The following is a 14,537-nucleotide window of genomic DNA, read 5'->3' as shown; positions in this document are numbered from 1 at the left end:
TTGAGGTTACTTGGACGTCACTTTGAGGTCACTTGAGATCACCTGGAGGTTGCTTGGTCTTCACTTTGAGGTCACTTGGACGTCACTTAGACGTCACTTGGACGTCACTTTTTTTCCCAAAAATTGTTTTTTCTATTTTTCCAAAAAAAAAATTCTAAAAAAAAAAAGATTTTTTCAAAAGAGGACACAGACGTCACTTGGAGGTCACTTGGATGTCACTTGGACATCACTTAGACGTCACTTTGAGGTCACTTGAGATCACCTGGAGGTTGCTTGGTCTTCACTTTGAGGTCACTTGGACGTCACTTAGACGTCACTTGGACGTCACTTTTTTTCCCAAAAATTGTTTTTTCTATTTTTCCAAAAAAAAAAAAAAAATTAAAAAAAAAACATTTTAAAAAAAAAAGGTTAAAAAAAAAAAATTTTTCTAAAAAAAAAAAATTCTAAAAACAATTTCAAAAGAGCTTAGACGTCACTTGGAGCTCACTTGGTCTACACTTTGAGGTCACTTGGACGTCACTTTGAGGTCACCTGGAGGTTGCTTGGACTTCACTCTGAGGTCACTTGGAGGTCACTTGGACGTCACTTAGACATCACTTTTTTTTTCAACATTTTTTTTCTTTTTCCAAAAAAAAATTTCAAAAAAAATATTTTCAAAAAAAAAAATATTTTCAAAAAAAAAAATTTTTCTAGGAAAAAAAATTTCTAAAAAAAAAAAGAAATTTCTAATAATGAAAAAAAATTCTAAAAAAAAAAATCTTTCAAGAGGTCACAGACGTCACTTGGAGGTCACTTGATCTTCACTTGGTCTTCACTTTAAGGTCACTTAGAGGTCGCTTGGACGTCACTTAGAGGTCGCTTGGATGTCACTTGGATGTCACTTTTTTTTTTCCAAAAAATTTTTTTTTCTATTTTTCAAAAAAAAATTAAAAAAAAAAAAAATTTTTCTAAAAAAAAAAAAATTCTAAAAAAAAAAAAAAATTCTTAGTATAAAATGAAATTCTAAAAAAAAAAAAAAATTTTCCAAAGAGGTCACAGACGTCACTTGGAGGAAAATTAAAAAAAAAATTTAACTTTTCAAAAAAACATTTTTTAAGACATTTTGATAATTATTTTTTTAACAATTATTAGAAAAATACTGGGAAAATTTTTTTCTGGAAAATTTAAAAAAAAAACATTTTGGGAAACTTTTTGAAAAAACATTTTTAGAGTTTTTTTTTTAATTCTTTGAAAAAAACTTTTAAAAAAACTTTTTAAGACAACATTTAAGTCGAAACGCTGAAGTCCAAGTGACATCACGAGTGGTTGATGTGTTCGATCGACAGCACTTACTGGATGCACATTTATCGAACAACAAGTGTTAACAAGTGTTAAAAACGTTAAAATTATAAATAAAAATACCTGACCATTAACTGACAGTTTTTTTTAATTAACAATGAAAATTTCTTTGCTCACCACTTACTTTTGACCAAAGTACAAGAAGTAACAAATAATAAAAACAAAACATAAAAACCAAGAACTTTTGATTCGTCACTCGTGCAAGTTGAACATGTAAGAAAAAATAAAACGTAAAAACTTTGGAACGTAAGCATAAAACTTCCTTGGAGTGGAGTCCATCCAAAACAACAGATTTAAATTAAAAAATACGAGTTGACATTTACAACAATGCAATTCACAGCAAAAGACAATTCTTGTTTTTTTTTTTGTTTGTTTGTTTTTTTGTCAAGTTTTTCAAGTCACCTCACTTCAACATGGTGATATACACTCTATGCACACAATGGACTAAAGCAGTCTTAGTTTTTGTTATTGTATCCAAAACACTGCTGCGAACCTTCCAGTGATGTATGGTCTGATCATTAAAACCTATTGTTCCAGTGTCGACGGCTCATCCCTGCGATTGTTTTTCAATCTCTTCTTTTCTTCAGGATGAGGTCTTTGTGGGATTTCCAGAGGTTTTTTTCTTTTACATCGTTAATGTCCGTGGCTACACAAAAAGTCTGCCGTTGTGTTGATGTTGTTTGTATCAAAGTGCTTAGTTGTTTCCAGTGTGTCAACGTAACTGTAACAAAAGTTTTTTTAGGTTTTTTATTGTAATATTTATGGGTTGCCAGAAATGATCAGTAGAGGGCATAATTCCTTTCAGCACAGTTTTCAGTTTCATCATCAGCACAATGAAAAAATAAAAGCATATAAACAAAGTATTCTACCATGGAGACATGTAGTTTGAACAGCAGCATATATTCATCTATGGTCCACTAAATGAGTTATTTTAATCCCACAAACTCTGATTAGCCTTTTATACATATACATACGTGTGTGTGTGTATATATAATTTTTTTATATATTTATATAAATAAAAAAAATTATGTATTTATAATATTTTACAGATAACCTACATATCTCCTGTAGAAGAAATACACAGTACGTGAAGCTTGTACAAGTAAAAGTTTAGAAATTTACTTCAATAGTTTTATAGAGTGTTTTAGCACCATCTGTTGGTGCCTACGCGACATAGAAGGGAGCGGGCTTAAAGGAGGAGGGCGGGGCTTTTTCTTGGCAGTGCGTGTGGTCAATCGTTACAGTATTTGTTCTTCGGTTGTCAGTGCGGCCAGACGACTTGATCGTTGCTCAGAACTGCACCTGCAGAGTGACAACAAGTCGAAGTTTTTGAAGGAATGTTAATAATCAAGGGAAACAGAGTTGTTTAGCCGTTTTGGGCCAAATATTAATAATTGATAAAACAAAACTTACAAAAATCATCTCTACCCTCATGTAAATATTTTTTAACAATTGTTTTACTCTAAGCTACTTCTGAGATCATTCGCTATTTTTAATTCCATATTTGTTGCTAGCACTTGTATACTTCAGCTAAATTAGCTAGCTTAGGTATGCTACACAGATTTTTTTTTACCATTAGCTTCTATAAAATACAACTTCTGGTTAATTCTTTAATGTTTTGGCATTTGATTTTGTTTGATTTTTTTTTTTTTTGATGCTATATCAGTAGTCCTTAACCATAGGGCTGTGGCCCAAATGTGGGCCACAGCCAGGGACAGAGCCACCTAGTGGACTACAAGAAAACTTTCAGTTATGCACTCTAATGGACAAGAAGACTGTCTTCTTCTCTACATATTTTTTTAAAAATTCAACATACATCATATGGACCCCACACCAAAAGACTACATTTTTGTGTAGGTACAATCCTATAATTTTTTGTTTGTTGCTTAGGATGTTGCCATTTGTAGTTAATGGTTTAGAATCGTTTGACTGGAGAGACAGATATAATTATGGTTTCATGTTTTTGAAGCAGTCTTTAGGAGAATCTCTTGTGTGACGTTACATACAGCGTACAGTTAAAGCTCTCTCTCCTCCACCTCTCAGCAGGAGTAGGTTCTCACCGAGGAACTGTCCAGACGCTGCACCGCCGAGGGCCCGACTGAAGGGGGAGACAGTGAGACAGAGAAGCAGTGTGAGACTTGGTAACTGAGGAGACAGAATCATAGGAAGCCTCGGTCCAGGTGTGAATGACTGAGAGGACAAAGGATGCACTTTGACCTTCAGAAGAGGAAGCTACTGATCACCAGTGTTGGGCATGTTACTTTTAAAGTAATTAGTTATAGCTACTAGTTACTTCTCACAAAAAGTAACTGAGTTAGTAACTGAATTACTAAACGATAAAAGTAACTGCTAACCAGAGAACATAACTATTGTGTTGCTTTTTTTAAAATTTAAATATGTCTAAGGATTAGAATTTTCTAAGTGGGTTTCACAAGCCCTAACTGTACAGACAGGTACTTCCAAAGACTTTTATTTAATATTTCTTGCACCTTAACAGACCACAACTGGTAAACATACCGTATTTTCTTCATAACTAAAATACATTTAAAATATATGAATTACTTTTACTCTCTGCATTTGTATGAAAATATGCAGCTCTGTCCTTTTTAATGGTTAAAATTGAGAAAAAAAATACTTTTTTAGTACTTCAACCAATAACAACAGTGATATACTAGACTAATAAGTTCCTAAAAAAGTCACTCACTGGCCTTAAAAGTTATGTCCAGTTTTGTGGTTAAAATTCTATAAAAAAAAAAAGCTTTTTGGTTCGGCCAACCTTTGATCACAGTAAAATTCTATAATAATAAGTTCCTGAAAAGTCTTCCAAAAAGTTTCTCAAAAATGAAAAAAAAAACATGCATATATATATATATGCAGGTTACTGAAGAAATGACGCAGTCAGAAACGCTGTTTATTTTAATGCTGTTACTCCCATCACTGCTGATCACACACTCAAAGGAAGGGGTTAGTTTTTGAGTGAAAACCTCCAGATACTGGACCGTTCTGGACTTCAGGAGATCAGAGCGGCAGAACAGAAACAGAGGGACATGGAAGGCCGTTTCAGAACAACACTGGCACAAATCTGTCCAACCACTGTCATTAATCAGAATTTGATTATCCAATTATCAGGAGAAAGGGGACCTGATTTTAAGGATTATTTTAGATTACAACACCTTTTTTAACAATTTTTTTTCTTGAATTTGGAAACAACAGTTGACCGAAACATCTCCGTTCAAGATCTTAATTTAAACCGCAAACCAAGTGCTCTTCCTTACTGTCATATATATATATATATATATATATATATATGTATGTATAAATATACATATATATATATATGTATCATCAGATCATATATCAAATATCATCAAATGTATTAAAAACCGGTATCATCTTTACAGGAAAGGTTTAAAAAAATGTGGTGAAAACTACAAAAATAATTCAGACACCAGAGAACGTGCGTGAACCTAAAATGATCCTTGGTTGACGGTGGATTTCAGCCAGTGTTGTTTTAACCACAGAGGGAACAAAGAATGACACAAACTTTCAGTTTGAGTTAATAACACCAGACATGTCCTATGTTAATGTTAAAGTTCCAGAACCTTCACTGAGACACATCTGACCTTGAAACCAGTCCAAATAATACATGTCGTCAGGACTGTCGTCCATGGCCTCATGGAGGACTGCAGAGCAGCCGTCACAGAGAAGAACAAGAGACAAAGGTCACAAACAGAGAGAGTGGAGCCCAAAGTCCCCGTTTGTAGGTATGGGAACTCACCTTCGGGGGGCAGCCTTCGGGAATGACCAGACGTCGTAGTGAGGCGGAATCCAGCGGGGAGCGTCTCTGCCGATCCTGGCATCATACTGATACCATGGACGTCTCTCGGAGGGAACTGTCTCCTCCAGGAAGGACCTCGGAAATCTTTGTCGTCACACTGGCAAAAGACAATTCAATGTTTCACTTTTAAAATAAATGATACTTGAAGTGTAAGCTGTGCCACTAGGTTTCTTTGTTTTTTACATGACCTTCACAAAAACAAAAACCAATAGTGGTTACTCCACTACACAATTAATACATTCATACTGCAATTTAGCACCCCTGCTGTGGAGACCAGAGAACATCATGCTCTGTTCAGCAACACTTTCTCACTCAAACAAATTAGAGATAGATTCTTTAATTAACGTTCAAGGATTTGATTACGTACATAATGTCGTGAAAATTCTACTGCGTAAAGACCGGATATATATGAGCAGTGACGGTTAAATGACTGACTGACAGAACCTGGGTTTGCTCACCTCGTCCAGCCTCCTGTCGGTGCCCAGGGCCAGCAGGTTGTTGTACTCCCTCTCCAGAATCTGACGTGCCTGAGGAGAGCCAGGAAAAGGAGCTAATTCAGAGGCGTTATTAGAGCAGCAGCTATTTTCAGCAGCAGGTTAGCAGCCACAGCTGACACGTCACAATACTTTTTTTATTTTTAACACCGCATTTGCATTTCATCCCAGTTTAGACAGACAGTGAACATTTCACAGGGCAGCCTGCCACACTGACAGTTGGCAAATCTACATGTTCTGATTCAGACTTTATGGTTTTGGTTTTTTTTAGCAGTTCCTACGTACACCTCTATTTTAGGACAGGAGGTGGTGACGGACTTTATTTCTGCTCAGATTTAGCATTACTAAATTTGGAGAGTCTCTTGTCTTTTTTGTAATTGTTCTGAAGCAAAAAAGGGTATTCAGTCTGTATTTTAATACTGGAGTATTTAAGGCATATCCTGTGAAAACTTCAAGAAAAACTTTAGTGTGAAAAAACCTAGCATTGGTTTACCTTTAACTTATATCAATAGCTTTTTGCAACTTTAAAGTACTTTTAAGTTAATGTTAGGTTTTTCTTATATGTTATTGTATTCTTATACAGATATTTAATTAATTAATCGTTTTAATTTCAACTACTTCAGATACATTTTTGCTAAAGTTTTGCTAACTTTGTTTTATTTTTGTTGACCAAATGTTGGCTAATTTAAAACAATGGACTATTTGCATACCTCAATCTTAATCTAATTTTAGGCTAACTTTTCCCATTTTTGTTTACTTTTAGCCAATATTTGGCTTTTTCTGGGCTTTATCTTATCAGCTTTATCTTTTTTGTGACTAATTTCAAGCTATTACTAAACTAACTTTAGCCGACTTCTTGGCCAAAGTCAAGGTATTTTATATTAATATATTTATAGCTAAACCAGACTAAGTTTATCTATATTGCTATTGTTTTTTTGCTAAAATACAGTGATATTTCCTGGCTAAAGTTTAATTTTCTTAGATTTTAAATTTTAGCTTTCTAGTCAATTATTTATCACTCAGTGTTCAGCCATTTCTGATTGAATTCACAAAATTTAACCTTTCTAAGTTAATAATCCATTACAGTGTTGTTGTTGTTGTTGTACCTGAGTGTTTTGTGTGGGGATCTGGAGGAGCAAAGCCAAACTGCTGTAATCAAAGTTATCATCCAGAGCCACCAGGGCTCCATGAACACCGCTCTCCAGGAGAATGTTGGCGTAGTCCCTCAGACCAATGCTCTGCACCCAACGGATCACCCGCTCGTTACTCCACACTAACACATCTACACGCAAAACGTAGAAATAAATATTTTTAGTTCTACAAAAAAAAAAAAAAATCGGACAAAGTGAGAAAGTCACGTGGTGTTTTCTGTTTCTACTTGCCCCTCATCTCATGCTGACTGTGCTCTCGGCGTCTCTCCAGTTCCTTCCTGTCGTAGTTGAGCTTCTTTAGGCCCATGATGCCGTACTGTAAACTTGTTCTAGTGTTATCAGAGTGAATCAAGATATCAAGATTATCGTAAAGACTACCAAAAATATAAGATAAAAATATCAAAACCTAATATATAAAACCTAATTAACAAACAAAACACATGTTCTAGTAAGAATAGCTAAAAGTTAGCCTAGCAAAAGGTCATCTATCTCTGCAATAAAAATGCTAATACAACTAATACAAAAATTAGTCTGAGTACCTGTGAAAGCTGTCGACCATTTTGAGGTGAACCCTCAGGTCCTTTTTTGTGAGATGGTCCAGCATTCGAGCGTCCACCAGACACTCCATGAAGTAGCTGCGGTACTGAGGTAGACCTAAACTCGGCAGCCACTCGTTTCCTATCCACTCATGGTTCATGTCCCCGTACGCCAGAGTCTAAAAGAAAAAAGATCAGTCAACACTGAGTCTTCGAATTCAGGAAAATATCACTTCCATCTGTTAAGATAAAGTGACATTCAGTTTTCCTTACCTGAGCCCAGCTGCCTTCTTCAGAGTCTGACTTCTGAGGAAAACAAAACAACACATTTTTAAATCATTTTTAGAAAATCATAAACTGCAAGTTAAAATAGGAACTACAGTAGTTTGACTGTTTCCAACGACTAGTGTGTATTCTGAGATTCCTGGTTTGCAAGCTACCACTAGGGGTTGTGTGAGATAAAAAATGTGATGGTGGTTTTTCAAGTGGGATTTTTCTATTTTTGGGCTAGGGATAATAAAACCTTTTGTGTTTTTTTATTTTAGCAATTTTGTGGTATTTAGCGTTACTGTATACTGTATTTTGAATACAGTCAAACTTTTTTTTAGTATTTTTATGCTATTTTTGTTAACTACCAGTTCATTTATAACTCATTTATGTCTATTTATTACACAGGTACTCACTTTGTTTGCTGTTATTAGGCTTTGTTTATAATTATTGTGGATGGAGGCTGCAAATCTGGCTAACTTCTTGCTGCTTTTGGTTAATTTTATTTGGTTATTTTTAATACACATAAGAGTTAATGATGAAAACGATCAAATATATAAATAGAACTTAGTCCAAAAATCATCGAAGATCATTCAGCTTTAATCAGCCGTTACAGTCATGTTTCATGCATTAAAGAAGATACACAGATACACAGACAAACTCAAAGAAGGCGTACTAAAAAACACATAGGATGAAAGAAAAATGTTTTAAGGCAAATTAGTGTATTTTTAGTCATTTTTGAGAAACTTTGTTTTTCAGATATTTGTTCAGTAACTTATTGGTATAGGATTTTATTGTGATCAAAAGTTGACGTTCCAAAAAAGTAGACTTTTTCGGAATTTTAAGAAAAGAAATGGACATAGCTAAGTATTTTAAGGCAAATTAGTGTATTTTTAGTCATTTTTGAGAAACTTTGTTTTCCAGATATTTGTTCAGGAACTTATTGGTATAGGATTTTATTGTGATCAAAAGTTGGTTTACCAGAGTCTGGCAGGCCTATGTTCCCAAGACACATACACACGCACACACACAAACACACACCCAACCAAACACACACACATACACGGAAATGCACAATGACACACACACACACAGACACACACACAGACACACACACACAGACACACACACACAGACGACACGTGAGAAATTAGAGATGGTGAGAGGGATAAAGGAAACACAGGGGACTGACCGTTTTGGAGGGAGCCGCCAGGGTCTCCATCTCCTCGTGGGTCACCCACACATTGCCTGACGGCTAACGATAGGGCGGCGCCACAGAGAGAAAGCGGTTGGAAGCAGGAGGAGCAGCAGCAGCAGGAGGAGGAGGAAGGTTGTTGGTAGTAGAGGTCCAGTAGGAGGAGGAAGCAGTGTTAAAGAAGAAGAGCAGCACCACTGTAAGCCAATAGTGTTATAGCATCACAGTCAGATGATGAACTGGCCCCCCAAAACCATCAGGGGGCGTCAGCTGACACGCACAGTGGAAAAACACCTGACACGGTGGACTGTAAACACCCTAACAACGTAAGAGAATCTGCAGACGTGTTAATAATCTATAATATTTTATATTTTGGACCTGGTTGTTGTCCAGTTTACCAATTTGAACCAAGATAAAAATTCAAAATTTTGAAAAAAAAATCATAAGTTTTCTGGATAAAGGTTCAAACACTATGCCTGGGTGTCAAGTGTTTGTGTGTTGACTTTTAATTTTTTGTTAAAACCTCTTCATTTCCTGTGCGTTGGGGGTGTCCTTACACCCAGGTTACAGTGAGATTAACACGACTGAACTGACTCTTTCCGCTCCGTCTTCTCCTGGACATTATGTCCTTCTGTGTTTAAAGGCTCAGTTAAACCTCCTCTGTTGCTGCACACAGGGGTTTAACTGTGAGATCTGCTGGGCTTCTGTCACAGCCACAGTTTGTGATCAGAACCATAGGCTCTCTAAAGAAAACTTGATGTGGTGCGGAGGTGGAGTTGAGTGAGGGGAGGGTAAAGTTCGAGACACAGCGGAGGGCGAAAGTGAAGTGGTGCAGGACGGAGGAGAAGTGGAGTTATTATTACAGGAGAACAGGACAGAAACCTTTGACTTAGAACCGCAGCCAGGATCAGAACACATTTGGCGAAAAATACATCTGAAATCAACCTTATAGATTTAAATTAGTCCCAGAAAATATCAAGTTGAGTAAATACCCTCAAAAAATTTAAGTTTGTAAAAATTCTACCAAATACAAATACATTTTCTCACAAAAAGTTTCTCTGATCATACCATACTGAAAAATTTAGAACAAATAATAAAAAATAACTTTAAATATGAAAATATAAATATAAATATACTAAAATAGCTTGGAGTTATTTAAACACATCACATGCTAAAGTTATGTTTATTTATTAAAATACTTAATTTCTAGGATATAACATTTTGGCTTCAACTTATTTAAAAATTTTGACAAGTATTGTAATTGCCAAAAAATGGTCCAATGGTCTAATCTTAAAAAAAAAAAACCTCAGTTGAAATGTTAATTTTCTCCCCTTGGCTACACCATTACATAGTTCACAGTAATAAACTTTGTAAAACTCAACACTGCGCAGCTTGCTGTGTCAGTTTGATATATTATGGTCTGTACTGTTTGTGGAGCCTCAGTACAAAAGCACATTAGGCCTAGTTCTTAGGCCTAGTAGTTAGGGACCGTAAGCAGTAGAACATGAAGAGTTGTGTGGAAAAATAAAAAGTTTATCATCATTATTATTATCATCACTATTATTAAATAATAATAATAATAATAATAACAATAATAACAATAATAATAATAATAATGCTATAGAAATGGTTGTCAATACTTGTGATTTTTTTCCTTTTGTTTTTATAGAATGGTAGATTAGCTTAGCATCAAGAAATAGGAAATTCTGCTGATACAAATAAAAATATTTTTGATATTTTTTGTATAACTAAAATTTCTTCAAAAACCAAAAAAAAAAAAAAAGATTCTATAGTGCTCTTTAAATGCTTTTTTCAAGTCCAAAAATCCTCCTCTGCATCCTATTCCCCACAATCCCCCATGTGACTCACTGTTCTGGAGGTGGGTGGTGCTGAAGGGCTGGTGAGAGACACCATTTCTTGGATGGCCAGACGGAGTTTGAGCCGGTGCAGGGGGTTGCTGATGCCGATCTCCCTCTGGATCTCAGTGTCGGAGAGTGCAGACATGATGGCGCCGCTCTTCACGTTGGCCCGACAAGCCGCCACGTACCACGCCGGCATCCCCAACCATAGCTTTATCGCAGAGAGAGCGAGAGGTTGAGAGCGATTAGAAGATATTACAGCAGCAAAAATATATACCGCTCAACTATTTTTTTTTAATGCACAGATTAGTTTCAAAAGTTGATATCTCGTGTAAAACTTTTGAGAGCTGATCTTGGAAAAAAAGGCAGCAAAGTTTGTATTCAGTAGCCTGAGCCTTACTTTACTGCATACAGTGTTGCATTACTCCCACCTATCAGGGCTACTCCCTATTGGTAAGCAAATCCAACCACAGACAAATAAGGAGTTTAAAAGTTTCATTTACCTCCAGCCAGGCTACAACTGTGGGGCCGTCCCATTGAGCGAAAGGTAAACCTTTTCTCCTGGCCTCCTCCAATAACTCGTGTCTGAGGAGGAGGACACAGAGGACCAAGAGGTAAATCGATGAACTGGTACAGCGTCATAAAAACACTTTTAATGAACCAACGCCACACACTCCAGTGTGCCTTCTTCCAGAGTCAACAAAGTAAACTATTAGCTACTTCTGGACTTTTATACATAATATTTTAGCTTTTTCCATATCTGATTAAGTATTGTACAGGCTAATTTAAAAGTGTTTTAAGTTTTTTAAGTTATCTTTTTTGGACCCATTTCAATAATCACTTTCCTAAATAATTCTCATAATAGTCCCACAAGCCACCTACAGGGGGAGCAGATGTATTTCCATCAGGTTTGTGTTTGTTGAAACCTTTGACTTGTTATGCAGAGACAGCAGACTGCAGGTACAAGTACAGGACCTGGACATTAGTAGCTACTTAGGACTGGTACTGCTGAGACTAAGCTTTTTCTCCGTTTTGCTTTAGCTGATGCAGTTTCTAAATTATGAAGCAAAGCATTTTCTTCCAAACTTTTCTCACATCTTCTGGGCTTTGCTCCACGTTGTTGTTCAGCAGCTGCTGAAGCGTAACCGTAACGCAGCTCATGACAATTTTGTTTCGCAGGTGTCGTCCTACTCAGCGCTGATTCAAATTACACCTTATCTTAGAGAAGCGGCAACCGTTCTTGGTTTTTTATTCAGTCACATTAGTGTTAGAGCGCCCAGTCCTCCCACACCTCAGCACGAGTCGTAAATGTAAAAACAGCTACCCTAAAAAAGCCTGAGGAGCCGACAAGCGTCAAAATTCATTTGTACGAGCCAGCACACAAACAAACAAACAAACAAACAAACACACAAAATGACTTCTCCTTCTATATTGTGAACACATTTCATGACAAAACAACCTCTGAATCAACAACCCAGTCCTTGAGTATGTTGTCAAAGATCTTGAGGAATGGAGAGAATGCATTTAGTCAGAGTGTGATATATGTAGAACATTCTCAGTCTAGTAGGGCTGTCACTTTAACAAAAAGGAAAACCAAACTGACGTGAGCAGCTAGATCCCTGAAGATATTCAGAGATCTAGAGAATCACGTGTCGTCCTATCAGAAGTCCTCCTGGCACTAAAACCGTCGACTTTTGACATGCTTTGCGTCCCTACATGAGTGAGCAGTCACATTCCTCCTTAGTGCACAGGCACAGAGGCATTATTGGTCAGTGAGCAACTCCACAGTGACACTTTGTCTGCCAAATAAAACTAGTTAGCTTACCTTGTTGACCCCCAAGCATCTGGCTGGCCTCTAACATGCCCACAGAGGTGCTGATAGTATGCTTATGATGGGGTATATCCTTTAAACTCTTAAATACAAATAATACCCAATGTGCTGGCAGAAAGGCTTCAGCCATTTGCGAAGGTTATTATAGTAGGTAAGCTAGAAATTACAGGTATTTGAACCCGTAACAGAGCACACTGTCGTCATATTTCTTGCTTGCTAACAGCAAATTTTTTTTTGTCAAAAATGCCTTTTTTTTGCTAATAATTATAACCAGTTTAGAAAGTTGAACCGCAATATTCATCTGCCAAATTGAAACCTAGACCACACGGAAAATGACAACCCCACAGGTGCAGTGAAAGAGCACTTCAGTACAGAGCAAACACAGGCCTACAGGTGACAAAAGAAATGTGTTCATCCAAACAACCACCAAGTACATTCACTGTCCCTTTGATGCAGTACATGGGCAAGATATATATATAAATATGTATATACAGCTCATGTGTTATGTTCAGGTCAAGTTCAAATGCATGGAGAAATACATCCACTGAACATAGCTGGGGGGGGAGAAGGGGAAGTAAGGAGACAGTTATGACCAAAGATCACATCCAACATTCCCATAACCAGAGACTGCAGCTGGTTACTTCACACAAAGAGAAAAGAGACACATATAAAGAGGAGAGGAAAACATTCCAGGTGTGGAAAAACTGGACCGCAGTTTTAACGGGTGGCACATTCTCTGTCCAGGCATGGATGCAGCTGCCATTGAACTGTAAGAAGGGGAGGGTAAGAAATGACGACAGATGACAATTATCTCATGGAAACAAAGAAAGCAACAGTGTTAACAGCCATGGAGGGGAAAGTAAAAGATACAGAGATAAGAGACGTCAGCGTTGGCACTGGTGTTTCAGAAGAAGGACAGAATGGTGAACAGGCAGGAGAGATGGAGGACAAGGCTGAGAGACAACAACCATAATCCAGGAGACCAGGTATTAGACATCCTCACAACTTACCCGCTTTGTTAGAGTCAAAGGGAGATGGGGGAGGGATGGGAGGATAAAGAGAGAGAGATCGACGGGGAGATAAAAGTACATAAGTGTTAATGACTCATTAGGCATTTGTACGGATTTATAAGCAAACACACACACACACACACCCACAGTGGAGACACAGTGTTTCCACATGAAGCGTCGGTGGACCACTCAAATCATCTCGCCTTCTACATTTCAGTCCTGACCACAGCCGTGCAGCAGAGGAAATGAGAAATGCACTGGACTGGGAAAAAACAAAGCAAGGCCCGTGCCCTTTGACCCCCACCCGTGCCCTTTGACCCCCACCCACTCAGGTGAGTGTACATTTACCTCCAGGCTCAAGAAACACCAACAATCAGACCAAAAAAATAAATAAAATTTAATGATAATGATGATGAAAATGTTAAGTGACATGAGAGAACTTTGACGACGATCAGAAATCATGACAATCCCGACAACTGCCTGACTAGTCATTTTGTCACTCACTGAAAATGTCAGTAGTAGTTCTGGCAAAAGCAGAAAGCTGAGTATTATATCTCTTGTGCAGGCACTGAGGCATTAATCATCAGGACACAAACCTGAGTTAAAAATCAATGCATTCCGAGGCCTGTAAGATGAGTTTAGGTCTCATATTTGTCTACGTATGGAGGACTGATAAACCTAGCCCTATCAAAAAACGCATTCATTTTATATAAAATGTCACCCATACTCTAGTGCAGTTTGATATCTTATCTCTCGTCCCAGGAGGACAATCTAGCTGCCAATTGCACCTAAGTGCAGGAGGACAATCTAGCTGCCAATTGCAGTGTGTGTGTGTTTACATAAGAGCAGGGACACATGGAGACCATTTTATCCTAACGGTATTAATAGCTAAAGATGCTGTGTTTGGTTGCGGTAGATGTGTGTTGTAGTAAGCAAGCAACATGGGCAGGCACATAGGCATTCATAGTTCACAGGCAGACTTTCTTTTTTTGCTTCCGTTGAAGTCTTGCAAGCAAAA

The 14,537-nt window shown here is 37.2% G+C and overlaps 1 protein-coding gene across 7 annotated transcripts; it reads right to left on the bottom strand.

Moving 5' to 3' along the window:
- Window positions 1-1,694: 1,694 nt before the first annotated feature.
- On the bottom strand, window positions 1,695-14,275 carry LOC103398961 (liprin-alpha-2-like). 7 transcript variants are annotated; one of them, XM_017030991.2, is made up of 13 exons: window positions 13,520-14,275; window positions 11,182-11,263; window positions 10,689-10,889; window positions 8,817-8,879; window positions 7,631-7,663; window positions 7,361-7,536; window positions 7,053-7,150; window positions 6,777-6,952; window positions 5,635-5,703; window positions 5,117-5,273; window positions 4,962-5,021; window positions 3,345-3,436; window positions 1,695-2,640 (listed from the first exon to the last, which is right to left on the bottom strand). In XM_017030991.2, the coding sequence occupies exons 3-12, from the start codon at window positions 10,875-10,877 to the stop codon at window positions 3,378-3,380; spliced, it is 1,080 nt and encodes a 359-aa protein (XP_016886480.1). In that variant the 5' UTR covers window positions 10,878-10,889; window positions 11,182-11,263; window positions 13,520-14,275; the 3' UTR covers window positions 1,695-2,640; window positions 3,345-3,377. The 7 variants fall into 7 exon arrangements, with proteins under 7 accessions (XP_016886480.1, XP_024909686.1, XP_024909687.1 ...); XM_025053918.1 differs by having other exon boundaries at window positions 3,352-3,436; window positions 11,182-14,275; XM_025053919.1 differs by having other exon boundaries at window positions 3,399-3,436; window positions 11,182-14,275.
- Between the last annotated feature and the right edge of the window lie 262 nt (window positions 14,276-14,537).

Source organism: Cynoglossus semilaevis, unplaced genomic scaffold, assembly GCF_000523025.1.
Source record: "Cynoglossus semilaevis isolate Cse_v1.0 unplaced genomic scaffold, Cse_v1.0 scaffold4960, whole genome shotgun sequence".
NCBI lineage: Eukaryota > Metazoa > Chordata > Actinopteri > Pleuronectiformes > Cynoglossidae > Cynoglossus > Cynoglossus semilaevis.
Note: the sequence above shows the minus strand (reverse complement) of the source record. Positions and strands in the feature narration are given on the sequence as shown.